This window comes from Camelus bactrianus, chromosome 27, assembly GCF_048773025.1.
Source record: "Camelus bactrianus isolate YW-2024 breed Bactrian camel chromosome 27, ASM4877302v1, whole genome shotgun sequence".
In the NCBI taxonomy this organism is placed as follows: domain Eukaryota; kingdom Metazoa; phylum Chordata; class Mammalia; order Artiodactyla; family Camelidae; genus Camelus; species Camelus bactrianus.
The window spans coordinates 30404085-30430882 of record NC_133565.1 but is presented as its reverse complement, the minus strand read 5'-3'; the positions used below and the strand labels follow the sequence as shown (position 1 = coordinate 30430882).

The 26798-nt window shown below is 54.6% G+C and overlaps 1 protein-coding gene across 2 annotated transcripts in view; it reads right to left on the bottom strand.

The window, feature by feature from the left end:
- ADAMTS7 (ADAM metallopeptidase with thrombospondin type 1 motif 7) overlaps positions 1 to 26798 on the bottom strand; it is a 40460-nt gene that overhangs the window by 9807 nt on the left and 3855 nt on the right. The window contains exons 2-15 of one of the 2 annotated variants that reach the window (XM_074354158.1): positions 22501 to 22856; positions 20209 to 20374; positions 19702 to 19803; positions 18891 to 19087; positions 15655 to 15738; positions 15181 to 15305; positions 14476 to 14625; positions 13188 to 13331; positions 5044 to 5188; positions 4417 to 4509; positions 3879 to 4024; positions 2392 to 2561; positions 2003 to 2136; positions 957 to 1077 (exon numbers count right to left, since the gene is read on the bottom strand). In XM_074354158.1, coding sequence (XP_074210259.1) covers positions 957 to 1077; positions 2003 to 2136; positions 2392 to 2561; positions 3879 to 4024; positions 4417 to 4509; positions 5044 to 5188; positions 13188 to 13331; positions 14476 to 14625; positions 15181 to 15305; positions 15655 to 15738; positions 18891 to 19087; positions 19702 to 19803; positions 20209 to 20374; positions 22501 to 22856 — 2133 coding nt within the window. The remainder of the gene's footprint in view (positions 1 to 956; positions 1078 to 2002; positions 2137 to 2391; positions 2562 to 3878; positions 4025 to 4416; positions 4510 to 5043; positions 5189 to 13187; positions 13332 to 14475; positions 14626 to 15180; positions 15306 to 15654; positions 15739 to 18890; positions 19088 to 19701; positions 19804 to 20208; positions 20375 to 22500; positions 22857 to 26798) is intronic. The other variant, XM_074354159.1, reaches the window with a different exon arrangement.

Below are 26798 nucleotides of genomic sequence, written 5' to 3'. Positions count from 1 at the left end.
TGTCCTATCTTGGGCCACCACGACCTTTCTAAAAACCCAGTTGACGGGGCCTTTCCCCTGGCCTGTCGTCCTCATGCCTACACGGCCTGTTTCTGTTCACTGAGTGGCACCCATCATGTGTGTGGCATTACCCTGAGGACTTTACACATGTAATGACCCTGTGACATAGGTACTACAGTTAGCCCCATTTTACAGATGAGGAAACTGAGGCAGAGAGGTTAAGTAACTTTCATGAGGGTTCTGCTGGGATGTGAACCAAGCTCTCAGATCAGAGTTTTAACCACCACGCAGGACTGTGTGCATCTCTGGATTATGAAATCTAAGCTTGCTGGCCTAGATTTCAAAGCCCCATGACAGCGCCCCCTTCCTTACAGACAGGTCCCTAGACAGAGCAGGATTCTTCTCGCCTCCTGGCTTTGCTGGGCACAAGCTCTTTCCTCCAAGTATAATGCCTCTCCCTGTCTCTCCTGAGTCTTTTATGATTCAGCTCAACTTCCACCTCCTACAGAAAGTCTTCCCTGACCTCTCCAGGTCAGGACCTCTTCCCCAGCGCTCTCACAGCCCTCTGGGCCTCCCTCCACTGCATCTGCTACAAAAAAAGATCAGACTGTGAGCGCTTCACCTCCAGATCTCCCTCACCTAGCGCAGTTGGCACTTAAGCAATGTGTGCAAAACAGGCCCTGAGGTGAGACAGTGGAGCTGGGGGAGTGTCTGAAGCTTCATAGCCCAGCCTGGGATCCCTGAGGCAGGAGGACTCCCTGTGAGGGCAGGTCTCTGCACCTGGGCCTGGGTGCCCCGGCTCCTGCCAGGATCCGGGGCAAAGCAAGGCAGCTTCCCTGCTTCCCATCTCTAGCCTAGGTGAGGACCGTGGTGGCCACGGGCAGGGGCTCATGGGAGACAAGGAAGGGCCACAGGTCAAGAGCACGCTGCCCCCCACCAGCAGTCCCACTCCATACCCAGGCCCTCGGCCTCCTCGAAGGTCCCGCTCACGGTGTGACAGGTGGAGCCATTGCCATGACACACGCCGCAGCGGTCCTCGACAGCACCCGAGTCAATCTCGAAGTCACAGCCCACATTCTGCAACATATGGGGAGGGGAGGCCCCTGGTGCTGGGCCCCAGCCTCGGGGGCCTGCCGGGGTGGGGAGTGGGGGCACCACCACAGTCATGCCCTCTGACCCCAGGTAAACCCCTCCACCTCCCTGAGCCTCAGCTTCCTCAGGTGTGAAACAGGGAGAACTCGGACCATGAAGGTGTGTTGTGAGATCTCATGAGACACGAGACAGGAGAAGTGTTCTAAGAGGCCACAGCGGCAGCGAGCTGGCACAGACTGGGCTCCTGACCAGTGCGGACTGGAATCTCCCCAAAAAGGGAATCAATGTCAAAGGCACGGGCTTAGCGCCTCCTGCTGGTCCTCCTAGGAGCCCAGGCCTCTACACCCAGGGGCTTCCCTTCCCAGGAGCAGGAAAAGACAGTGGCTGAGAATCCGGGCAGGGGGAGCGGCCGCACCCGCCGCCGCCGCCACTGCTGCTGGAAGTCATTGTCAGCGAACACTGACGCTTTCCCTACCCAGCCCTGAGCCCTCGTGGCCCTACGATGACCTGTTAGATGACCGCATTCAACCCTGTGACGTGGATACAGGGACGGTCTCCTCTCTATCACAGAGGAGCCGCTGCCTGTGTCATCCAGCCAGCAGGTTGAGCCACCGCCCAAGCTCTGGTTTCTGGGCTGGGGCTGGGCCGGTGCAGGCCAGCACTCAGAAGCCGTGGGCAGCCAGCAGGGATGAAGAGGGAAGGCCGTGGTGGAGAGGCTTGGGGGGCAACGCCCGATGGTGTGGGGGCTCCATCCCCAGGAGGAGTGGTGGGGGCTTTGCAGAGAGGTGATGGAAGACCAAAGAGCTTCACTGGCAGAGCTGGGATGCCCCATGGTACAGCCTGGGGAGGGTGGCCTGAGGAGAGGGTTGGGGTGGGCAAGGCCAGAGAACCTCCTCCCAGCCAGACACACCTTGCAGATGCCGTTGATGCAGAGGTCACGGCTGGCCTGGCCCTGGTAGCACGGGGTGCCGTCGACCACAGCGTCCCGCAGCTTCTCGGCAAAGTACTCATTCGAGGGCCGGCAGTGCAGCTCGCAGGGGTTCACTGGGGGCCCGAGCAGAGGAGCCATGAGAGACAACCCAGGCAGGAGTCACGGAGGCCACTGGGAAGACCGCCTCCACGACACGCATCAGCGGCAGGCCGGAGGCTCGGCCGGGCTGGTAGTCTCCGCAGGGCTGCAGACGGGAGCTAAGGGGGAGCGGCAGCCCCGGCAGACAGTGGCTGTATCCCTGGGCAACCCTGGGCCCTCCAGTCCCTACCCCTCCGGACCTTAGTGTCCCCATGGGCAGCCGGACTCACCGTCATTGACCACAGGCACCCACGTGTGCAGCTGGCCCTTGTACAGCATAGCATCGAAGTGGCTGCACTGGACTTGGCGGAAGGAGGGGCGGCCGGTAGGGCAGGCCTGCAGGTTGCACAGGCGGAAGCGCTTCCGCTCGCCCACGCAGTATTTGCCCCTGTATTTGGGCCTGTGGGGAGGGCCGAGGTGGGGGCAGTCAGTGTGCGGTGACAGTGACCGCATACCTGGATCCAGAAGTAGGTGCTCGGAGCGAGCAGCTCCGCCTGCATCCCTAGCACCCGGAGATTCCTGCTGCCCACCCTCTGGCCCAGACACATTCTCCCTGCTTGAAAGGCTCTCAGAGAAGGTGACAGCAGAAAGCCTGGGCTCTGCCCCCAGCCTGCTGCGTGACCTTGGCCAAGTCTTTGCATCCTCTGGGCCTCGGTTTCCTCATCTATCAAATGGGATAGGGGCTGCCTCTACAGAGGGCTGTTGAGAGGCTAGGCCAAGCTGCAGACGTGACTGGCACTCGCCAGAGGGGCTACTCCAAGTGTCCAGCCCATGAAGCCCGGCGTCCTGACAGCCTACATGTCAGCAGACGCTTTCCTGATGGTAGCCCAGGTCAAAAGGAAGCCCACCAGGCCTGGCCCAGCCCAGAGGTCTGTCCCCGAGTAGAGGCTGAACCCCAACCCCACCCCATCTGGGTAGCTGCCCCCAACCCAGCTCAGACCTGGTGGCTGAGAGGCAGGGAGGGGCACAAGCACACAGCCCTAGAAGGACCCAGCTCTGAGTCCCACACCCACCTTAGGGAAGCCTAGTGAAGGGGGCTCATCCAAAGGTGCCGGGCGGCCCCTCAGTCTAGCGCACAGCTGGCCCCCGCATCTCCCTGAATCTTCACATCACCCCTCTTAGATGGGGAACTGAGGCCCAGAGGGATGAAGTCACTCGCCCCAGGTCACAGAGCAACCCTCCCAGGCTGACCAATTCTCCCAGCTACCTCCAGTCTCGTCTTGGACCCACGTGTAGCACTAAGTGGCTCTGTTTACTGAGCACATGCTACAGACTAGCTGCAGGGTGACAGCTTTCCCTGCACGTACTGCATTTAGCCTTGACAACTCCCGGATGGGTACTGCTGTTGCCTCACCACACACTTTGTCTGGAAATTGAGGCCCAGAGAAGGGGTGGAGAGGGGATTTGAACCCTGATCCATCTAAGGTTAAGGGTCTAAGCTCTTAGCCACTGCCCTCTCTTGCCTCCCTCCTGCAGCCATAGCTTGTGTGGCCTCGGAGGAGTCCCTCTAGTCTCTGGGCCTTAGTGTCCCCCTCTCTGCAATGGCAACTCAGTCAGCCTTGGGGGCACTCCTAGAAATGACCAAGGTGGGTCTGAATACTCCAGGCTTGGCTTCCATGGGGACTCTTCTGAGAGTGGGAGGCTGGGACAAAGCCAGGGTCCCGGCAATCGGCTGCTCAGGGTGCTGGACTCCACCTGCCCCAGGCCCCACACTCACACAGGTTGCGTGCACTGCCGCTCGGCGCTCTGCACGCCCACGCCGCAGCTCCGCGAGCAGACGGACCAGGCGCTCCAGCCAGACCAGCCACCGTCCACGGCCTCGGGCCGGAAGCCCACAGGAACGCACTCCCCATTCAGACACCACTATCGAGACAGACAAAGGTAGCACCACCCCACCCCAAGCTCCTCATTCTGGTGAGAATGAGGTGGGTGGAAGGCCTAGGAAGACCCAGAGGGGAAGGACCTAAGGGGTGCGGGAGTCCCCTTCCAGTCACCCAAGACCGAGACCCCACAGTGGAGCCGAGCAAGGAATAAAACAGAGCCCACGTGCTCTCTGGGCTGCAGGTGTCTTGAAGAATCACCCAATCAAGCTCTGGCCCAAAGCCTCCATTCTGCAGATGGGCACTCGGGCCAGAGGGCGCTGAGGGTCTGCTAAGAGCACGGGCAAGCCTGCGAGCCAAGGCCGACCCCAGGCACGAACACAGCAGGGAGGCTCACCTCTCACCCCCTCCACAGCTGGACTGCGGGGCCCCTACCTTGCTCTCCCCACACCTGGTACCGTCCACAGCTGCATCCAGCTTGGAATGACAGGTGGTCCCCACGGAGCACCAGAGTGTGTGGCAGACATTCTGCAAGGAGGACGGCAAGGGCCACAGCCTCACCTCCTCCCCAGCACCGCCGCCTGCCCTGCCCCCTCGCTATTCCCCTCTTTGGGTCTGGCACATGTTGGGGTCTATAGATGGAACCCCCAGAGGTCCCCTCTTGTCTTCTTTTGACCAGGTGGTGTGGGGGACCCTGGGTTGGGCCCCAAGGCTTGGGTTTGCGTCCCCAGCCTGCTGATCCTTCTGGTTGGAAGCTGCAGGGTCCCTGACATGCCTGTGGCCATTGCTTTGGGCCATCCTCCCCAGGACCCTGTGGTAGATTTCCTTTTACCTCTTACGATCCAGATCCAGTAGGTGAGGGGCTTGCCCAAAGTCCCACAGTTGGTAAATGGTCCACCCAGAATTCGACCTGGGTCTGTGGCCACCCAACCCCGCGGCCTCTCCCATGGGCCACTTTATGTCTCATGGGCATCACGTGTGGGCCAAGCACAGGCCAGGTGGGGTCTGCAGGCAGCTGAGGGCTCTCCAACTCTCCCCTGCCCACACGTGCCCCACACTCACGTCCATGTCATCACAGAAGACAGAGTAGGCCCCGTACTGGAGGCGGCACTGGTGGCCCACGTCATAGAGGATGCCAGGTGGCACCGAGGGGAAGTCGATGACATCCTTGGCAGGAGAATCGTCCAGGCAGAGGCCCCACCCACGGCTGCAGAGATGGGACAGGAGTACGGAGTGAGGGGAACCAACAGGGAGGCCTCAGCCTGGCCAGGAGGGCAGGGGAGGTGGGAAGGGACTTAAAGCCCTAAACTTACAAAAGAACACGAGCCTCCTTGCTCATCTGACCTATTCTCTAACCCAAGCTAGCGTGAAAGGCCTCCCCAGCCCCTCCCACCCATCTCCAGGGCCCTCCAGCTGGCTGAACCACTATCCCTGCCCTCCAGTGCCAGGACTCTCCACGGACTGCTCCCTGCACCCACAACACTCTCCCCAGGATCCTGCCCAGAGGCCCCTCCCTCTAAAGCCTCCTGGACCACTAAGCCCTCACATAACCCTGCTCTGAGTTCCTGCAGCTTCCACCCCTCAGCCCGGGATCTGGAGACCATCACGTCACAGCTGATACAGCAGCAGGCCTCTGGTGGCCCTGCTCCGGGCTGAGACCTAGGGTCACCTGTGGGAAGACCAAGGCCTGAAGGCTGCCCCCTGCTCAGCCACCAACCTGGGAGAGAGCCCAGAGGCAGCCCTGCCTGTCAGGCTGTCTGCCTCCATCACTCCCTTATTTACTCCTGCCTTCCTCCTGCCAGGATTCCCCGGCAGTAGAACTTGGGGTCCCAGGCTAAGCAGGGTAGATGGAGGAAGAAATCCCTAAGTTTTCCAGTCTTGGACACTTGAGGGTGACTGGTGCCATGACGAGCCAGGACAAGCAGGGGGTCCTGGTTAGGACTGAGGGACACATGGGAAAGAAGGGCAGAGGCTATGGATGCTGGGTCTGGCTGGGAGGGAACGAGGAGACACCGCGGACTGTGGAGGAGCCGGAGAAAACGGAGGGGCCAAGAAACAGGCCAATGTACAGCCCGTGTGGGGAGAGGCTGGGGGGCAGCCAGCCACTGGGATCCTGGAGTCCAGATTTCAGAGGCAGAGGTCTGGGAGCTGTGACCCCAGGCCAGGTTGGGTGGCTTGTGTGGTCTCCTAAGTCCCCTGGCTGGTGGCAGGGCCCTGCATCCTTGAGAGCTGCAGGGAGCAAAGCCTCAGTGACTAGACTCCTGCTGAGGATCCTGGGGACCCTTCTCCAGCCTGGACCCCCTGTGCTAGCTGGAAATGGACCCTCTAAAACGGGCTTCAGCAAATGAGCAGGCGTGGGACCCAGCCCGCTGCCCTGGGTGAGTGCAGGCCGGGCTGGCCCTGGGCGCTGAGCAAGCTCTCTCACCTGCCCCTCACAGCCCCCTAGGCAGAAAACCCACCTCGGCATCTCCTGACACACCCAGGGCCGGGGCAACCTACCTCTTGCTCCCAATCACTCGTGATGGTCAGGATCTGATGCCAGGCCAGGCTGCCAGTGCCCACATGTGTCTACTCGCCTGGCTGCTCTCGGTGCAGGGCTCCTGCCATCCGACCTCAAGCCTGGCCTCAAATACTTCACCCCAAAAGTAAGTTCAAAATCATGGCAGCTGAGGCCTGACAGGGATAAAGGAGTTTTCTGATTGCTGGCCTCAGCCTGGGGGCACCCTGGGCCTGTACCCCGGGGCAGAGCAGCAGCTGAAGGAAGCTGTCGGGGGTGAGCTGCAGGGTCAGCCTGACCCTGGGGCTCCTTTCCCTCTGGCAGGACACAACTCAAGATGTGGCTGGGGGGCTGGCCCACTCCTCTTACTCAGACCTAGCCAGGGGGCTCTTCCGACTGGAGGTCCAACATGCCTCAGCCCTGCACCGACCGTCCCAGGCCACATCCAGCCCTCCAGTTTCCTAGATAGGACCCAGCGCTGATGTGCTGTGCTGTCAAGCTCTCGTGGGTCTGCTGCTGGGTGGCCAGAGCAACAATCACCTACCAAGGCCGTCAACGGGCATGAGACGCTGCAGGCCTGAAGGGCCCTCGCAGGATAAGGGCCAGGTTCAGGCCCAGATGCTGACTGTGGAGTCAGACCCCAAGTTCCGCTCTGCCCAGCTACGGGTGCTGTGTGGCCTTGGGCCATCCTTCACCCACTCTGGGCCTTCACATCCTTATCTGTAAGGCACTAAGGCAGCCTCTGTGATCCCAAGCAACAGAGGTATAAATAGCAGCATCTACTTGGGAAAAGTCACACGGCCGGCCGGCCGGCAGCCGGCCCTTCCTTCCTACGGTCGGCGCACCGCCAGGCCCCCCTTGCTGCTGGCACATGTCAGCCCTTCCCCTCGGGGCCCGTCCTCGCTCTAATTATAGCGGGGCTGGGCAGCCCCACATGGGGTCAGAGAAGACAACGGTGGCTCCGGTCAGAAGTGTCACTCCCACCTCAAGGACTGCAAAGAGCTTCCCATCGTCTGAGAGGGACCTGTGTGCCCCCTCCCCTCCCACCCCAGGGCCCGCTCATGGAGTCACCGGATGGTGGGGACGGGGGTGAAATGAAGGGCCTGACACACAATCAGGCCTGCCTCTCTCCTGCAGAAGTCCTGGCTGCGAGGGCATGGGCGAGCGGGCCTCCCCTCCCTCGCCCCAGGTCCAAGTAGTGGTTCATGAAACGAGAGGTCCCTCAGGAGACAGCAGGGTCCCTTAAAGCACTCTCAGCTCAGAAAGGCCCTTCAAGTTCTTCAGGTTGACCCTCTTGGACTGGCCAATGCCCACAGGCTCCAGAAACTTTCCTCCAGCCCCACCACCACCTCCTGAAGATTCTCCATTCTCCATTTCAACCCTGCTCACCCCACGCTTCTGCACTGCCAGCCCTTGACCACGCCATGCACCCCACCTAGAACATCCTTCTTCCTCAGGATGCTCCATTAGTCCTCACAGGGCAGTGCCAAGGCTCCTTCTAAGAGATGATGTCCCTGACCCTGGGGGTGCTGGTGCCCCCTCTAGATTCCTACAAACCCCCACAGGGCTGTCTGCCACAGCACTTATCACCCAGCACTGTCACACGTCTGCCCCCCTCCAAGATGGTGAGGGCCCTGAGGACAGCTACACTGTCTCCTCTCCCGCTGTCCCCCAGGGCACAGGACACATTAGTATCTTGGCACAGCAAGAGCGCAAGTTTGAGACCAAGTGACAGTCACTAATGTCTGGATCTGTGCAGCCCGACAAACATCTATTTGCAGGGAGCAGAGGAGCGCTGGGTCCAGTGGGGAGAGAGGACAGTCTGAATGTCTCTGAGACTTACCTCTCTGAGCCCCAGAAACACTGCCTGAGCCCACCTGACACCTTCCTTCTATGAATCTTGCTCATTCTAGCCCCCCACCCTGCCTAGGTAGGGCCTGACCTCTGTCTTCTGCCCCACCCCCAGCAAGGAGACGGAGGGCGCAGGAGTTAGAGGACAGGCTGGTACCACGCTCCCCCTCTGAGCACTCCCCCCGCACCTGTCCTAGGCCTTGTCATCCCCTCCTGCCAGACCCTCCAGGATGGCAAGGTGAGAGTGTGACCACCCTTGGGAAGATGAACTCCCCTCCCTCCCCAGCCCCCTCTGTCGGCCTCACGCATGTGTCTATCTTCCTTCTCCTCTCGGGCCAAGGCTCTGGGAGGCCCTGGCCGGCTCAGGCTCTCACCCTCTCCTCCCACCCTCGCCCCAGGCCTCCAGCCAAGTCCCTCACACATTCCAGCAGCTGAATGAAGACAGAGACGCATCTGTCTGTCTGTCCTGAGGCCAGGGTGCTGGGTGGCACCCTGGGTGGAGGCAGCCTCGAACAAGCCCTGAGCATGTTGCATGGGCGGCTACTCTCCTGATTTCCCAGCCATTCTCTCACTCTCAGCCCCCACATCAGGAAGGAAATAGACCCTGGGGACTATTTCAACCCTGCTCTCCCTGACCGGGCCACTTCCCTGGTTCAGGTCCTTATCACTTATCACTTGGTAGCAGTGATAAGAGTCATGAAGCATTGAATGCTAACCACGTCTCCAGTGCTGTGCTACACACTTCACATGTCTGCTCATTTAATCCTCAGAGCAACCCAGGAGGCACTCCCATCATTATCCCCAGTCTCCCAGGCTTAAGGGCTAATGTAACTTGTCTGTCAACACGGGTAGAAGCCTGGGCGAGAGTCCAGGGTCCTAACTATCAAACTGAACTCCTCTCTGCTTCTAGTCCCATTCTCCACCCAGTAATCCCTCCTCTATTGGAGCCCAGAATCCTTGGTCTCACATCCATAACAGACCTGGTCACATCCTGGCTTCAAACCCAATGAATGAACTCCTAGAAAATACGGCCCATTGAGCAGACACAGATTTATTTCCATTCCCTTCCAGAACCCTACTAAGATGACAGTAAAGGAATAAACAAAGCATAAATCGACAAGGACAAAGGGCAAGGGAGAGGTGATGACGGCAGATGAAAGATGTCAGCAAAATTCTAGAAGCTGAAAAGCAGATGATTGAGCAGCAGCTAACTTAGCAGTGCAGTGAAAGCCAGGAGCCAGTCCTGCAGGGAGAAAACACCCAGAAGTGGGACACTGGAAGGGCTCAGGAATTAGGGCCCCAGGGATCCCTGGAGGCCTGGGTGCCAGTAGACTGAGGACAAGAGCTTGGCTGAAAGTCTGTTAAGACCCCATCAGACCCTAGACCCCCCCCTCCCCCAACTCTGTGTGGCCAGGCGATGGCCACCACCTGGCCTGGTAGAGGGCCGGGGTCGCTCTCTGGCAAGGGTGAGTCAGGAGATCTGGCCCAGGAGCACCTGACGCAGCAGAAAGCCTGAGGAAGAGGGACCTACAGAGAAAAGGGGACAAGTGAACACCTACACAAGGAAGCTGAGATAATGGCCAAGCTCCTTCCCCATTTAGAGGCCAGAATGCTGGAGCCAGACTTATATCTTCCCAGGAAAAGACTAGAGAGTGCCTCTCTGGGAAAACAATCACTCAGAAAAATGACTCGAGATACCAACATCTGACGATCTCCCAAAGAGACAGCCCCGTCCCAGCCAGCCTCAGCAGAGACTTGGAAAAGTGCTGCCCAGTCCACAGACCTCCTGACCGCCATCCCAGAGCCTCCTTCCACAGAGGGAATACAGCCACCATTTTAAGAAAACCTTTAACGTGAAAGAAAGATTCTTTAAAAAAAATAACTCAAAGGAAAGAAAGACACTACAGAGAGCAAAAGAAAAACATTAAATCTCCATAAATAATACCTTCAGAAAGATAAGATGCTGCACCCATGAAACTAGGACAGGATAATAAAAAGGAGTATTTAGCGAATAAGAAAGTTCAGGAAATTAAAAGTACAATTTTAAAAATTTAAAAATTTAATAGAGGGTTGTAAGGTAAAAATCAAGATGTCTTCCAGAAAACAGAATGAGACAAAAAGTTAAAAGTATAAAAATAAGAATGTGAGAGAGAACAGCTGAATATGAACAGTTCCATAAGGAGAAAATAAAAGAAAGATGATTGTCAAATAACTAATATAAGAACAATATGCCACCAAAAAGCTACTACAGCTCAATGAATTCAGTAAAGTTACAAGATACAACATTAATATACGGACATCTGTTGCATTTCTATACACTAACAATGAACTATCAGAAAGAGAAATTAAGGAAGCAATTAGCATTGCATCAAAAAGAATAAAATACCTAGGAATAAACCTGACTGAGAAGGTAAAAGACCTGTACCTGGAAAACTAGAAAACACTGATGAAAGAAACTGAAGATGACACAAACAGATGGAAGCATATACCTTGTCCATGGACTGGAAGAACTAACATTGTTAAAATGATCATACTACCCAAAGCAATCTACAGATTCAATGCAATCCCTATCAGAATATCAATGGCATTTTTCACAGAACCAGAACAGATAATTTAAAAATTTACATGGAAACACAAAAGACCTTGAATAGCCAAAACAATCTTGAGAAAACAGAAAAGAGCTGGCGGTATCATGTTCCCTGGCTTCAGACTATACTACAAAGCTACAGTAATCAAAACAGCATGGTACTGGCACAGAAACAGACACATAGATCAGTAGAACAGAATAGAGAGCCCAGATATAAACACACTTATGGTCAATCTATGACAAAAGAGGCAAGAATAGATTATGGAGAAAAGACAGTCTCTTCAATAAGTGGCACTAGGAAAACTGGACAGCTACATGTAAAAGAATGAAATTAGAATATTTTCTCACACCATGTACAAAAATAAACTCAGAATGGATTAAAGACCTAAACGTAAGACTGGAAACCATAAAACTCCTAGAAAAAAATACATAGGCAGAAAACTCTGACATAAATCGTAGCAATATTTTTTTGGATCTGTCTCCTAAAGCACAGGAAATAAAAGTAAAAATAAACAAATGGGACCTAATTAAACTTAAAATTTTTGCATGGCAAAGGAAACCATCAACAAAACAAAAAGACAACCTACTGAATAGAAGATATTTGTAAATGATATGATCAATAAGGGACTAATATCCAACATATATAAACAGTTTGTACAACTTAACATCAAAAAAACAAACAATCCAGAGGGGAGGGGATAGCTCAAGTGGCAGAGCGCATGCTTAGCACACATAAGGTCCTAGGTTCAATCCCCAGTACCTCCTCTAAAAATAAAGAAATAAACCTAATTACCTCCTCCTCCAACAAACAAAAAAAATTTCTAACTGAAAAAAAAATGGTTCTGCCAATTAAAAAATAGGCAGAAGACCTAAATAGATATTTTTCCAAAGAAGACATACAGATGGCCAACAGGCACATGAAAATGTACCCAACATTGTTAATCATCAGAGAACTGCGAATCAGGAGATACCACCTCACACCTGTCAGAATGGCTATCGTCCAAAAGAGCACAAATAAAAAATGTTGGCAAGGATGTGGAGAAAAGGGAATCCTTGTACACTGCTGATGGGAATGTAAATTGGTACAGCCACTGTGGAAAAAGCACAGAGGCTCCTCAAAAAACTAAAAATAGAACTACCATATGACCCAGCAACTCCTCTCCTAGGTATGTATTCGAAAAAAACAAAAACACTAATTTGAAAAGATACATGCACCCCAATGTTCATAGCAGTATTATTTACAATAGCCAAGATATGGAAGCAACCTAAGTATCCATCAATAGATGAATGGATAAAAAAGATGTGATACATACATACAATGGAATGCTACTCAGCCATTAAAAAAGAATGAAATTTTGCCATTTGCAACAACATGGATGGACTTGGAGGATAGTATGCTAAGTGAAACAAGCCAAAGAAAGACAAATACTATAATCACTTTTACGTAGAATCTGAAAAATAGAAGTAGTTAATATAACAAAAAAGAAAAAGACCCATAGATATAATAGAGAACAAACCACTGGTTACCAGTGGGAAGAGGAAAGAGGGGACAAGATAGGGGTAGAGGATTAAGAGGTACAAAGTACTATGCACAAAACAAACAAACTACAGGGGTATACTGTACAACACAGGGAATATAGCCAATATTGTATAACTGTAAGTGGAGTATAACCTTTGAAAATTGTGAATCACTATTTCCTACATCTAAAACTTCTATAATATTGTACATCAATAATACTTTGATTAAAAACAAAACTTGTGCCAATCATTTAAATGTTTAATTTGTTTTCACTTAGATTGAACAGCAAATAAAAAATACCACGGCAAATCAAGGGGACATGAAAGAAAAGATTTTTTTTTCAGTAACTTTAATGGCACGTCTTCCCTGCTTTTCACTGGACCCTGCGGCCATGTGGCCAGCCGGGCACCGCTTCCGGCTTCCTTTCCTATCCTGTCTAGCTCCCGTAGCCTCACTCAGTATCCCGCTGTTCCCAGAAAATGATCCCACCCCTCACGTCCCGGGCCTTATCCCAGTGCCGCCTCTACCAGGAACACCACTCCTCTCCCGCCTGTACGCTATGAACTCCTGCACATCCTCCAAGGTGTAGCTCAGGTGGCCCTTAGAAGCGGGCATTCGGGACCCCGCCCCATCTTTATGTGGTGCCCCCGTGCTTCCCTCTGCCCTGGCACTGAGGGCTGCTGTCTGCATCTCCCCATCGGACCTTGGCCTCTGGGGCTTGGACAAGGCCCCGGGCTGGGGGCAGGACTTACTCGAGGAACCTGGTGATGTACTCGCGGCTGCAGCGGGACCAGGTGAGCGGAGCGGCGTCGTACAGGAGCTGTGGAGACATGATGAAAGGCCGTTTCCCAACGGGCTCACAGTCATTGCCGCTTCCGTCATGCTGAATGCCAAAACTGCGTGAGAGCACAGGCCCCAGGGGCGGGTGAGCTGCGGGAAGCCGCCGGCCCTCCCCGCCCTCGGACTTCTGCGAGGTGCCAAAACCTGGCTCCCAGGCCTGGCTCTGCCCCCAAACCAGTCTGTGGCCTTGGGAAAATCACGGCCCATCTCGGAGCCTCAGTTTCCTTAAGGTAAAATGTGGGTGTGACAACTAGGATCCCACGGGGCCCTCCTGCAGGTGCGCCAGCCTGAGCCTGAACTGAGTACCGGGGCCGTGGAGCAGCCCTGCCCCTGCAGTGGGCTGGCCAAAAAGGCCACTGTGGCCCCTGCAACCTCACTGGTACCAGGAAAGCAGAGGTCCTCCCACCCCTCAGGTCCTGTCCCAAGGCTGTGCACTGGAGTTAGGGAGTCTGAGCTGCTGTATTCCCCCAGGAAAGGTCTCAGGAGACCATCCTTGGGACAGACATGAGAGAAAGAGCATATCTGCTGAGCACTTGCTACGTGCCAGGTGCCTCACTAAGCACTTTCAGAAACTCTGCCTCGTTCAGTCCTCAGTGATGACCCAACACTGCTGGCCATGGAGCTCTCTGCGAGCCTGCCTTCGTTGGTTCCCAGACCATCTAAGATGCTGCCTTATTCACAGCTAAACAGCCTGGGCACGTGGCTGAGGGCACGGGCCAAGCTTAGGCATAACAGCCACATGTAAAGGTGTCCAATGGAGGGAGCCTTGGACATCACTGAATCCAACCTCCTCGATCAACAGGGAGCACATAGAGGCCCAGAGAGGGTGTGGAACTTGCCTAGGGTCACAGAGCAATTAGGAATAGGGGGGTGGTAGGGACCAAGAGTCAAAAATATAAGCAGTGAGGGCAACAGGAAGGGACAAAGACTATGGTGACTTTCTGACCCATCTCAACTCCACTTCAGATAAGACCCACTCCAGGCCAGGTGGGCCCCTCTCCTATCTAACAGGAAAGCAGCCTGGCTGTGGGGTAGGGACACTTTAGGGACAGCACGTGGTCAGGCTGGGCTCATTCCGCCAAGGCAGGGCTCCCTTCCCTGGGATTTTGCGGGCCATCGGCTTGGCTGTCTGGTGCCCGCAGGTTTGGAGGTGAAACTGGGTTCTTAGTGTGGGGGCAGTGGGGGCAGGGGGTGGGGTACCTGTGCCCGAGCTCGTGGGCCACGGTGAAGGCCAGGGGCAGGCCCGTGTCCTCGTTGATGTTGCAACTGCGGTGCGGCTGGCACATGCCCGCCACGTGGGACAGGCCCAGGGTCTCGCAGGGCCGGTTCATGGCTGCACACAGGTCCTTCCTGCACAGACAGAGAGAAGGGGCCTTTAGGCTGACCTGGCCCGGAGCCAGGCCCATCCAAGCTGAGGGGGGCAGGGAAGGGCCCATGCTGACTCCGAGGAAGCGAGGGAGAGAGATGCGCCTCCCTTTGCTCTGAGACCAGAGCAGGAGCCACTTGGGAAGCAAGTGCCCTCGTTCACACAGGACACCTGTCTGGGCCTGGGAAGCAGACCCACACACATACAATTTGGGTTCCTACCCCAGCGAGGATGCTGACAGAAGCTGCCAGAGCCCAGTAGAGGGAAATAACTACACCTGGAGTTAAAAAATACTGCCTCCTCTGAACAGATCAGTGGTTGTCAGAGGTTGGGGTCGTGCTGGAGGGGCGTGGTACGAGAGTGAGACTTTCCAGTCGTGGGTCAAAGGTGTGCAAACTCTCCTCAAAATACGGCTCCCTGAGAGCAGGGCCGTGTCTCCCCCAATCCCGGGGCTCCTCCCTGAGTCTCAAGGGGCACCTCCCTCCAAGGCAGGCTCTCCCGGCCGCACCCCCGGCCCAGCCCCTCCCAGCTGGCGGCACCTGGTGAGCAGGATGGCGGCGTCGTGGTGCAGCGGGTGGGCGTCCCCCTTCATGTTGATGCTCTTCTGCCACTTGCAGAAGCTCTTCAGGGTGTTGTCTGCGTGGTGAGTGATCTTTAGGTCTTCCTGGGGGCAGAGAGAACGGCCACTCAACCTCCCCCTGAGCTCTGAAGGGCTAAGCCAAATTCTCCTCCACATGAAAGCAGGAGACAGAGACCCAGAGGTGGCAGCGGCGGACAAGCAGCCAAGGTCTGTGGGTCCCAGTCCAGCCTCCAGTCTGACCACCCCTCCCACAGGCACCCCCCAGAGGGGACCTAAAAGAGGGTCAGCCAGGGGCTGGGGGTGACAGATGACACTTGTTGGGCCAAGGAGGCCCTCACTGTGCCCTTCCACACAAGACAGCTCAGGTAAATGGCAGAAGGGCTCTGGCAGACGATGCCTATCCCAGGGGACAGTGTGAGGCCATGTGACTTACCTCCTCATCTTCCAGCAGGATCAGGCGCACAATGGTGATGTGGATGGGGTTCCCAATGCTAGGGTCATGAAACAAGCCGGCCACCTGCACGAGAGATAAGGGTCAGGCTGTCACCCTGGATACAAGATATGAGCAGCTTCTGCCCACCTCCAACCCACCTGGAGGGAGGCACAGCCAAGTTCACAGGCAGGGGAGCTCAGCCAGTACATGCATCCCATACGTGGAAGTGCCCACACCTGTACATACACTTCCTTAACCCTGCATCAGGGGGGACAAGAGGGCCTCCCCGGCCCCTCCCAGGCCCAGGGCAGTCCTGAGCACCAGTTTGGGATCCTATTCCCCAGCTCACACTTCCAAATGCTGGCTTGTTGGCTCATCCTAGGGCCCTGCAGCCCCTTCCTGTCCTGGGAGTGCTGGGTCAGCATTCCAGGAGTGAGCCCTCGCACAAGGGATGACCTGTACAGAGCCTGGGGGAGGGACGGAGGCAGGCACAGGTGCATCTTCCCTGGGGCTGAGAGCCACAGGGCCAAGAGGGCAGGTGTGCACGCTTCTCAGAGGCTCCCACTCAGCTACATAGGTGGCTCCCCACTCAGCCCCAAGACAGAAAGCCACCCCTAAAGATGGACAGTGCTCCAAGGTGCAAGGAAATGGGGGAAAGCGATCTTGTCTTTCAGAGCTCCCTCAGAACGAGGAAGAGGCCAGTCCATGACTAGGGAAGGGTGCTGGGTTCCCAGCAGGCAGAGATGTCCAGACACACCAGCTGAGAGTTGGCTTCTAGCAATTCCATCAAGAAAAATATTATTCAAATAGGAATGGAGAAAACACAGGCTGTTAAGAGGGCACAAAAGCCCCTGATAATGGGGATGAATGGCACTTTCAGAAACGGTGAAGACGGTAATGCAATGTGCCTCCGTCGCCTCCACGCACACACTGGAGCCTGGGAGCCCTTCTGCGCCACCTTCCTCCCCCACATCAACCGATTCTGCCTCCTACATTTTGCCCTTGAGCCCACCTGCAGCCTCGCAGCCCTGTCATCTGTCGTTGAAATGTAAACCCAATCACACTATGCCCTTGCTGAAAGCAATGAGTGGGTCTCCGCTGTCCAGAGGGTAAAGACAGTAGTCCTAGGCCTGGCACATTACATGAACAAGCATCTGCTCCGGAGGGAAAAAGGGGGTAAGTTCTCCTCATCTCCACCACCCCGTCCCTCCATCATTCTAGCACATCCTGGTCACCGTAGCTACCTAGCTGTCCCTCTCTGGGCAGGCTGAGGGGCACTGAGGACAGATGACTTTGGAAGCAGACAAATCTGAGCTCTAGTCCCAACTCTGGCACTTACTAGTCGTGTGATCTTGAGCAAGTCCCTTGGCCTCTCTGAACCTTTGTTCCCTCAACTATAAAATGGGGCTGAGGCTTAGATGAGGCAGTGCATGTGGAACCCTGGACAAGTAGCGGGTGTTCACAAGGCTCCCGCCCTAACACACGGTCCAGCCTTCCTCAGAGGCTGGCTGCATGCCATCCCGTATTACCCCTGCCATCTCCTAGAGTCCCCTTACAGGGTGTCTAGCACTGTTAGACTCGGAGGTGCCCCTACTCTGTCCTGACTGATGCTGGAAAACCTAGTATCATCCAGAGCAGGGAAATGTGAGAGCCAGACATAGCCTCCCTCCTCCAGGGTGGGGCTCACAACAAATGCATGCCTCCTGTGATCCCGGACAGGGAGGCAGGAAGAGGCCAGGCTCTGGGGCCAAATCCTTGACCTGTCACCCAGGGGGGCCTGGAGGGTTCAGTACCTGGCCCACACAGAACACTCAGAAAAGATAAAGCAAATGCACCCAGCTAACCATCGGTGGCTCCAGCCAAGGTCTTGGGCCTCTTTCAGGCTAAGCCCCTGAGCGGGGAGAATGAAAGGAGAGGACTTTGTGGCCTGCGAACCTGGCCCTGCCCACTCCCCAGCCCAGCGGCCAGGCCCTGCTGTCCAGCAACAGTTCCCCCTGAACCCTGGCCTTTAGTGGTCACTCTCCATGGGCAGATGAAGCTAAACGGAGGCCTCAAGTGTCAGGCAGAAGGTCATGGCCTTCATTCCATAAGGAGCAGGGAGCCAACAAGGGTGGCCAAGTCAGGCAGAAATTGGCCCAGAGCTAGGCTTGCCAATGCAGGCTCGAGCAGCGGGGGCACGATGGCCGTGGACGGAGCCCCTTCCTTTCTCTGAGCCCAGGCTTCAAGGCTATAAAAGGCATGGCCAGACCTTGGATCATCCAGAGGCACGTCCTTTATTGTTGCAGGGATGAAAAGCTGGCATGGGGGGGAAGTTGTGGAGTATGACACTGGCCACGTCAGCTGCAGAGCACACACCCCTCACCCTGCCCTCAAGCATCTAGACCAGGAGGGAAACAGCATTGTGCAGTGGGTGGCCTGCTAAGAATGCCAGGGGCAGACATCTTTTCTCTCAGGGTCAGGGCCGCAGGAAGCAGCTTGGCTGCCTGAGGCTGCCCACCTGCACGCCCGGGGCAGTGGCAGGGAGAAGTGGCTGGCACTGCAGGCAACTTGGGGAATCACCAGCTCCACTCAGCCACGGTGACCCAGGGGGATTTAGGAGACCTGGGCTCCTATTGGGCTCTGTCCTGCCTTGCTGTGTGACCGGGGCAAGTCACTCACCCTCTCAGGGGCTAGCTATCTCAACTGTGGGGTCAAGAGCAGTATGCCAACCCCGTAAGGCACTAATGTCACCCCCAGATCACAGACGAGCAAGCTGAGGCTAAGACAGGTAACATGGCTTGTCCAAGATCACCAGCTAGTAGACCCCTGAGCTGAACAGACCCTTCTAATTCTAAGGTGTGCTGACATCCTGGCCCAGAGGAAGGAGGTGTTTGTTCAGAGTGATCTGGATGAGCCAACCAGCCTACAAGCTCCCCCGGGCAGGCACAGGGTTCTGGCTGCCTCAGCCTCCCCTCCCCTAGCCCTGGTCCCGGCAGCAGGTGGAGGCTGCTGAGCCAGTGAAGTGACATGACACCCAACAATGTCCCACAGCAGCCCCAAAGGCCCCACCTCTGCCAGGGCTCTCTCCTAGTGATTCCCTGCGGGGCTTCCCATCTTCTCCTGGACTCAAGAGCTTGGAGCCTGTACCTCCTGCTTGGGGCCTGAACCTGGGGTACACACACCCTTTGTACCTCATCAACACCACCCCCTGGCAGCCCTCACCACCCACCACTGCCCACCGCCCGCAGCAGCCTCACCATGTTCATGATGGTCAGCACGTAGTTCTCGACATTTGGCTGCCCGTGGTACTCCACCATTTTGGTATCAGCTACCACCAGGGTCTCCACCCACTTCTCTTTGCTGACTGAGCGCTGGTGTAGACGCCTCGGCCGCTGCCGTCGCCACTGCTGCCGCTGCTCCCAACGCTCCCGCCGGGTCTCCAGATCTGGGGACTCTGTGGGCCCCAGACGGGGTAGGGGTTAGCTGCCAGCAGACTGGGTTCAGGACCCGCAACTCCAGGGCTTCTTCATAGCGAGTTCTCTCTGGGTCAGCGGGAACAGTGCTGGGATCAAAGGCAGGAGGCCTGGCTTCCCATCATGACTTTGCCTCGGACCCATGCCATGTGACCCTGACCTGCTCACTTCCCTTCTCTGGCCCTGGGGATCCCTGACTATAAATAGAAAAGCTGATCAGCCGATGAAATGGTGGCTATGAACACAGTAAATCACTGTGCCCGTGAGCGAGCTCCTGGGACCCTAACTCCCCACGTTGCTCCCTCCCCCACTGTGGTGAGTATGTGCCAGCACATGCAGACCCCCTGGCCTAACCCCCAGCCTGGGGACGCTGGCCAAGACCCAACCCAGCTGACCCCACTGGAGACCCGCCCCACTGGCCGAGGCTGCCCCCAGATCAGAAGAAGCAGCACATCTATGAAGCTGGGGAAACTGAGGCCAAGAAGCGTGCCTCTGTGGGTGTCTGTTCCAGCAAATAGAGTCCCCAAGCTGTTGGCAGCTTGTGAAGCTGGAACAGCTCCCAAACCCCAGTAGCCCTTAGCAAGCAGCTCCTTACCTGGACTGGCCAGGGCTGTGGCCACTCTGCAGAAGAGGCACTGGTGGTACCACACTCTAGGTCCCCAACAATTGAAGTCAGTTACTCTGGGGTGGGACCAGACTGGGGAGGGGAGGGAGGTTCCTGGCTAACTGTCCTGCTGGGGTTGGGTATGACCCGGCCCTGCCTGGACACTTGAGGAAGAATGGTTGGCAGAACTGGAGGTCCACAGACAGTGAGTGGGGAAGGGGGCAGGGATGATGGAGCCCTGAGGTAGAGGGAGTAGATGAGGTAGCAGTGAGAGGGGTCAGTCCAGGGATGAGCTGGGGCAGGCCTGACAGGCAGAGGCCTCAAGCCCGTGACACATATGGAGGGCACAGGCTGTGATGATGTTGTTTCTTGGTCTGTCTGTGTCCCTTTGGTCCAACAGAAGCTGGACATGGGGTTATTGAGAGAAGTTTCTAGAAAGGACCCTCCATGCCCCCAGTCCCATCCCCTTACCCCAGAGCTGGCCACAGAGGAGCATACCTTTCACCCCACAGGTGCCTGCAGCCCTGGATTCCCCCAGCTCTGCCCGCCTGTCAGGGGCTTGGCGCTTGTATACCACGTGGGGCTGGGCACGGCCAGGCCGGGCTAGGACACCATCCAGGGGCTCAATGAAGTAGTCCTCGTGGGAGAGCTGGAACACCCCTTTCTGGGGAAGAAGCACGAGGGGCACACAGCAGGGCTGGCGCTCAGCTGCTCTTCCTGACGATCTGAGGCCCGCCCTGCCCAGCGGAGCCCACAACCCCTGACTGACCCCAGGTACACTGCATTTTCCTCCCTCTGGGCTTTTGTTCACTTTGCACCTTCTGCCTGGAATCTTCCTCCCTGCCATTTCACACAGCCAAGGGCTTCTAGGCTGAGCTCAGAAGCCACCACTCCCAGGAAGCTGCTCCATATACCCACCCCACCCCTTAGTCCATGAGAAGCAAGAAATCCCCGGAGATAAGCAGGAATTACAATTAAAAGCTTAACATCAAAAATGAAAAAAAAAAAAGCCCCGGGGATGTAATGTACAGCATGGTGACCATAGTCAGTAATACTGTACTGTATGTTTGAAAGTTGCTGAGAGATTTTAAAAGTTCTCACCACAAGGAAAAAAGTCTGTAACTCTATGTACACAAAAATTTGTAACTAGACTTATTGTATCATTTCACAATATACACAGCTGTCAAATCATTGCTTGAAACTAATATGTCAATTATATCTCAATAAAAAGAAAAATTTGATAACAGAGAGAAAGGAAGAAAGAAAGGAAGAAAGGAAGAAAGAAAGAAAGAAAGAAAGAAAGAAAGAAAGAAAGAAAGAAAGAAAGAAAGAAAGAAAGAAAGAAAAGAAAGAAAGAAAAGAAAGAAAGAAAGAAAGAAAGAAAGAAAGAAAGAAAGAAAGAAAGAAAGAAAGAAAGAAAGGAAGGAAGGAAGGAAGGAAGGAAGGAAGGAAGGAAGGAAGAGGTCTGCACCCAAATCTAACAAGATGGCCATGGAGATGCCCACTGCCACCAGGACATCCTCTTCCCTGGTCCCAGGGTCTGCCAGAGAAAGAAAGTTGGCAGGGATGTCTTGGGCATGTCCTATGGCACTGAGAGAGGCCAGGGGAGGAAGGGGTCTTGGGAAGTATCTTTGAACAATCCACCATCTCCTAAGGAGGCTCAGGACTCCAACAAAGAAGAAGGAGTAACCTCCCTTGGACCTCCCGCATTGGCTCCAAGTCCACCTGCCAGTTGGGTCATGCAGGGCTGGAGCGTTAGAAAGTGATCATCAGCTCTAGGGGCTGGAAACCTGGGCTGAATGCAGATGCCACCACTAGATAACTGAGCTATCTTGGGCAAGCTCCTCTCTGAGCCTGCTTCTTCATCTGGAAAATGGGAACCATGCCCGTGGGTGCAGCTGTCACACAGGCTCAACAAGATTAACTAACTGTATGGAAAGGGAGGAGGACAGGTTCCTTTCCAAGACAGATGGGCTGTTAAAGGCGCAGATATCCTGCAGCCTGTGATGGGAGCTGTCTGTCATTAGGCCTTGTCCTGCCACCGCCCACAGCTTCTCCTGAGCAATCTGAGCTGAGGCTCCCTCCTGGGAACAGTGGATGGCTGAGAATGTGCACCCATCGCCCCCTAGTCTTCCCATACCCCACCCTCTGCAGCTGGAAGGGCAGGGCCGGTCACCTAATCCAGAGCAGAAAGGAGCCCTACCTGCCTGCAATGGAGCTACTCTAACTCCGCACTCTCGCAGAGGGGGGCAATTAGGGCTGCACGCAGTAACCAGCATCACCTCAGTCCAGAAAAACTCGGGAAAATGAGGCCTGCAGCTGGGAGGTAGCCTCAACACCCCCTGAGGCAAGAAAAAGGCCGGACGCCTGTCCTGGAGAAAAGCAGCCAAAAGGAGTCTGGGGGTGGGGAGAACAAAGTCATAAGTGACCCCTCAAAGAGGGACTCAGCTGCTTTCTGAGTTATTTAGTCTACACACACCACAAAGTAGGGTGTCTGAACCTGCAGCTTCAACACTGAGAAATTGTCAGAAACGCAAGTTTTGCTCCCCGCTACCCCCATGGGACACTCGGTTTTAACAAGACACACGTGATTCTGGCTCTAACATGAAAGTTTGAGAGACGCTGTCGTTGAGAACGAGGCCTGTGTTGTCCACCCATTTTACAGGTGTGACTGCTGAGACTGGGAGAGGAAAAGCAGATGGGTCAGATCCAGCAGGCAGGGCCGTGGCCAGGCCGCGGGGCGGGTGGGGGCAGCCCCGCGTCCCGCCGACTCACCGCGCTGACACTCACCAGGCCGTCGCAGGCGCTGATGGCCGCTAGGCCGCCCTCGAGCTCGGGGTCTTGCACCTCGCCCAGCAGGTGGCAGGCGGGGGCGCGGGCCCGGATTTGCGCGTGGCCCAGGCCTCCGCGCCTCCGCGTCTCGCTCACGAAGCCGGGCGCCAGCAGGTGCGGGTTAGCGGTCAGGTTGAAGCGCAGCTCGCGGCCGCGGTACTGCAGCTCGTAGAAGGCGGGAGCCCCGCGGCGCGCGGACACGTCTCGCTTGCGCAGCGCGCGCGGCCACAGCTCGTAGGACAGGAAGGAGCCCCCTGCGTCCACGCGCACCGGGTGCACGATGTCCAGCGCCGCCCGGCCCTTGGCAGCGTGCCCTGCAGGGAGGAGACCCAGGGACCGGAGTGGGGAGCGGCCAGGCGAGGGCGGCTGAGGTCACAGTGCCGGGATTCAAATCCTCACCGCGCCGCCCGCCACCAGCTCTGCTACTTGACCTCTCGGCGCCTCGGTTGCTCCATCTAGGTTATAGGGATAACTTGTTAACAGGCCCTGCTGCTTCCACTCTTGCCCACCTGGCGTCCCTCTCCCCTGGTCGGCTTTCAACAGAGCACTCACAGGGACTTATTACAGGGATCAGTCAGATCATGGCCCTTGTCTGCTCAAAACTCTGCAGTGGCTCTCAGCTCTCACACAGCCGAAGTCAAGAGTTCTGGCAACGGCCTGTGGGACCCCAGGCAGTGTTACCTCTCCAATCTCATCTCTGCTACACCTGCCGCCCCCTGGCCTCCTTGCTATTCTTCAAACAAGTCAGACATGCTCCTGCCTCAGATTTTGCATCACTGTTCCCTCTACCTGGAACACACTTCCCTCAGTTATCCACGTAACTAAACCCCTCACCTCCCTCAAGTCCTTCCTCAAAGCTCTCCTCACTTTATTTTAAAATTGCAACTCCCGGGGTCTCACTATCCCCCTTCCCTGCTTTATTTTTCCCCATAGCACTTTGGACATACTGTATCACTTAAAATCTTCATTATTTTTTCCATTTTTCTATCTCTATCTCCTCCGAATATGAACTCTAGGAGGGCAAGAATTTTTATAGTCTTTGTTGAAGATTTTAAGTGCCAGAAGAATGGCTGGAAACTGGTAATTTCCCAGTAGATATTTGTGTAAAATTTGTAGGATGGGGATAATATCTTACACTCTTGGAGCTGTTGTGAGGGTTATCCACGTAACAATGCCTGACCCACTGACTGAATGTGATGGCAGTTATGATTATCATGACTATTATTAGCCTGATGGGTTTTTTAAGTGCCTGAAGATTCTGCATGCATCTCCTGGCCTTCTGACATGGGGAGTCAGAGCAGGACCACCCAGGTAGGGCTCCCTGGCCGCTCACCACTACCACTTCAGCAGAGCAGCTCTGGTTTCTTTCTTTCACATGCAAGAGTTCATTTGAAGAAAAGGTTCCAGGGCTGGGAAATTTTTGTGGACTTCTGTTCAGGCCCTTGCCATTTGCTGAATCATTTCCTAGTCATTCTGTCTGCTTGGATTTCCCAGTAAGGCTTGATTCTTACTTTTTTTTTTTTTTTTTTTTTTGCCCCATGGATTCTGCTCCTCAGAATATTGTTTTAAATGCATAAGAGAAAATATATAGGAATACGAAGAAAATTGATTATATTGAAATACAGTTATCAAAATAATTTAAAAAGTAGATGTGGAATTATGTGCTCCTTTATTAATGCATTAAAGATCTAACAGCAGATTTAACCACTATGGTGATTTTGAAGTACTGATGAGCATCAACCTTATTTCAAGATACCTGCAACTGTATTGAGAGTAAAAAATTTGCTTTTTTTCCTGTTCATAGCAAAATCACAGATGCTGCTAATACTGTTGTGATTTGTTGCTAGTATTTATAATTGAAGGAAATGCTAAATTTCACTTCAAGGTTAGAAAAATTAAAGATGTAATATATTCCCATCCAAGTTCATGGATCCTCTGAATCCTACCCGTGTCCCTGTGGCTGCGGATCCCAGGTTAGGACACCTGCAGTAAAGTCTCCAGATTGCCTCTGGAGAAAGCAAAGGGACATTCAGAGAAGTGCTGAGACTGGACTAAAGCCATGCAGCGAGAGTAGTTAAATCTCCCAAATGGCTTCAGTTTCTTCAGTAACACTGTTCTACATTCTCAGCAGCTGGGCCTGTTTCCCCATCGCCAACATAAAGGAGTTGGACTAGATCAAGTTTTTCAAACTATTTTGGCCACCAGACCTAGTCCTCAAAAGAAATCTCACGTGGACATATACACACATCAGAGCAGCACTGCCAGGGGTGGGCAGGACCCAGGACCCCCAGAGCTGATGCTCTTGTCTCCCCTTTTCCTTCTCTGCAGCTCTCAGGCTCTGAGGAGCAGGAAAGAAAGTGGCCCACCTGCAGTTTCTCCCAGCCCCAGGGCCTGCCCAGACCAACTGGCTTGAAGCTCAGCTCAGATCGTGGCTGCCCATGACAATGACCCCTTGGGCCCACAAGAATGCCTGGGTGCCGTGCAGCTGTCCCACCAGGGCTCTCTGTGTGGCTGCCAAGTCCAGCCTGAAGTTCCGTACGAGCCAGGCTGCACAAACGCAACTCACCCTCCCTGTCTCCTGCCAAGCTATATGTAGAGTGCCCTGCCTGCACCAGTGGTGTGCCCCTCTGCTGAGGACATCCCCTACCACCCACACAGCCCCAGCGGGTGGGCCATCAGAGCATGCTCTGAGAGGCAGAAGGCAGTGTGGCTGGGGTAACTTGCTATGTGGTTCTGGACAAATCTTCCCTGGCTCTGAGTTTCAGGAGGGCACCAGTGCAAGGATTTTCCAGACTTCTCAGATGAGAATTTGTTAAAAAACAAATTCCCAGGCCCTGTCTCAGACCAACTGAATCAGCATCTCCAGGAAATGGGACTGGGAAGCTGTGTTTTTATCAGGAGCCTCAGGGGACTGTGATCATCAGGGAAGTTTGGAAATTACTCATGATGTGAACCTGGCTTAACATCAGCAGTACCTGGAGAGCTCTGAGGAACTGCAGCCGCCCAGGTCTCAGCTCAGAGACTCTGATCCCATAGACCCAGGGCTCTGAAGCCCCAGAATCTGTGTTTTTTCTGTATTTTTCTAAACCTTCTAGGGATTCTGATGTAACCATTTTCCGGGGCTGGCATTTAGAAGCCACTGGGCTGTATAATTTAAGAGCTCTTGCTCTGACATCCTAATAAGGCATTTGGGATAGCAACTTCACAACTTCAGCCTGCAGACTTGTTTCTTGTCAGTTTATTGATTTTTTTGGGGTGGGGGGAGATGTGGTTTGTTGGGTTGGCACAAATATTTAAAATATTTAATCAATTGCCTATTTTAAAAAAATCACATGATCAAGTACAAAACCCTTAATTTTCAGCTTTCCTTGAAAAGTTTTATCATCTATCCATGTGAGGCCTAAATTCCCACTTGTCAGAAGCGACCCTTTAGAGAAGGACTGTGCTCCCCCTCCACCTCAGTCTCCACCACTCCCTATGCTGTTCCCAAAGCTTTAGCTAAATATACGTTGCCCTCAGCTTCACACTTGTCTTGTTTTTCATTCAGTAAAGAATTGAATCTCTAACAAAACTGAGAAAACAAGAGATGGGCCAAGAGGCCCTATGTTTTAAGAAAAATGTCTTCTTCCCACCAGCCCTATGTTAACCTACCTGGTCCATGGCATTTGGTGTTGGGAGGGAGAGTTCGGTGCCCCCAAGTCCAGGAAAATGTATAAGACACCATCCTTGCCCTCAGAGAAATGGTGCAAGGCCCTTGTGATCCTTCCCCCAGCACAGTGCTGAGAAGGTCCAAGCAAGGGGAGGGGCTACCCCACAGACAGACAGGGTTGAAGGAAAGCTTTGTCAAAAGGGGCACATGTGAAATGTCCTTGGACATGTGGGCACATGTTTAACTACGAAGATGAAGAGGGCATGTTGGTGGTAGACACCAGATGGTGGGTCCCCAGAGAACCAGGAAGAAGCCAGTAGTGCCGGGAACAAGCAGCAAGAAGTTAAGCTGGGCCCAGGCATGTGTTTTGGGAAATGAGAGACAATGGACTGAGAAAATAATGCACTGTCAAAAGCATGGGCTTTGAACACTGGAAGACCCAGTTGGGGTCCCAACTCAGCCATTTAATAATTGTATGGCCTGGACAGTCATTTCACCTTGATGAGCCTCAGTCTCCTCACCTTCTCAGAGAATATAAGGAGGTCAGAAAACATCAGGAGGATCACAGGGCAAAGAGATGGAGAATAACATCTACACTCCAAGGCTT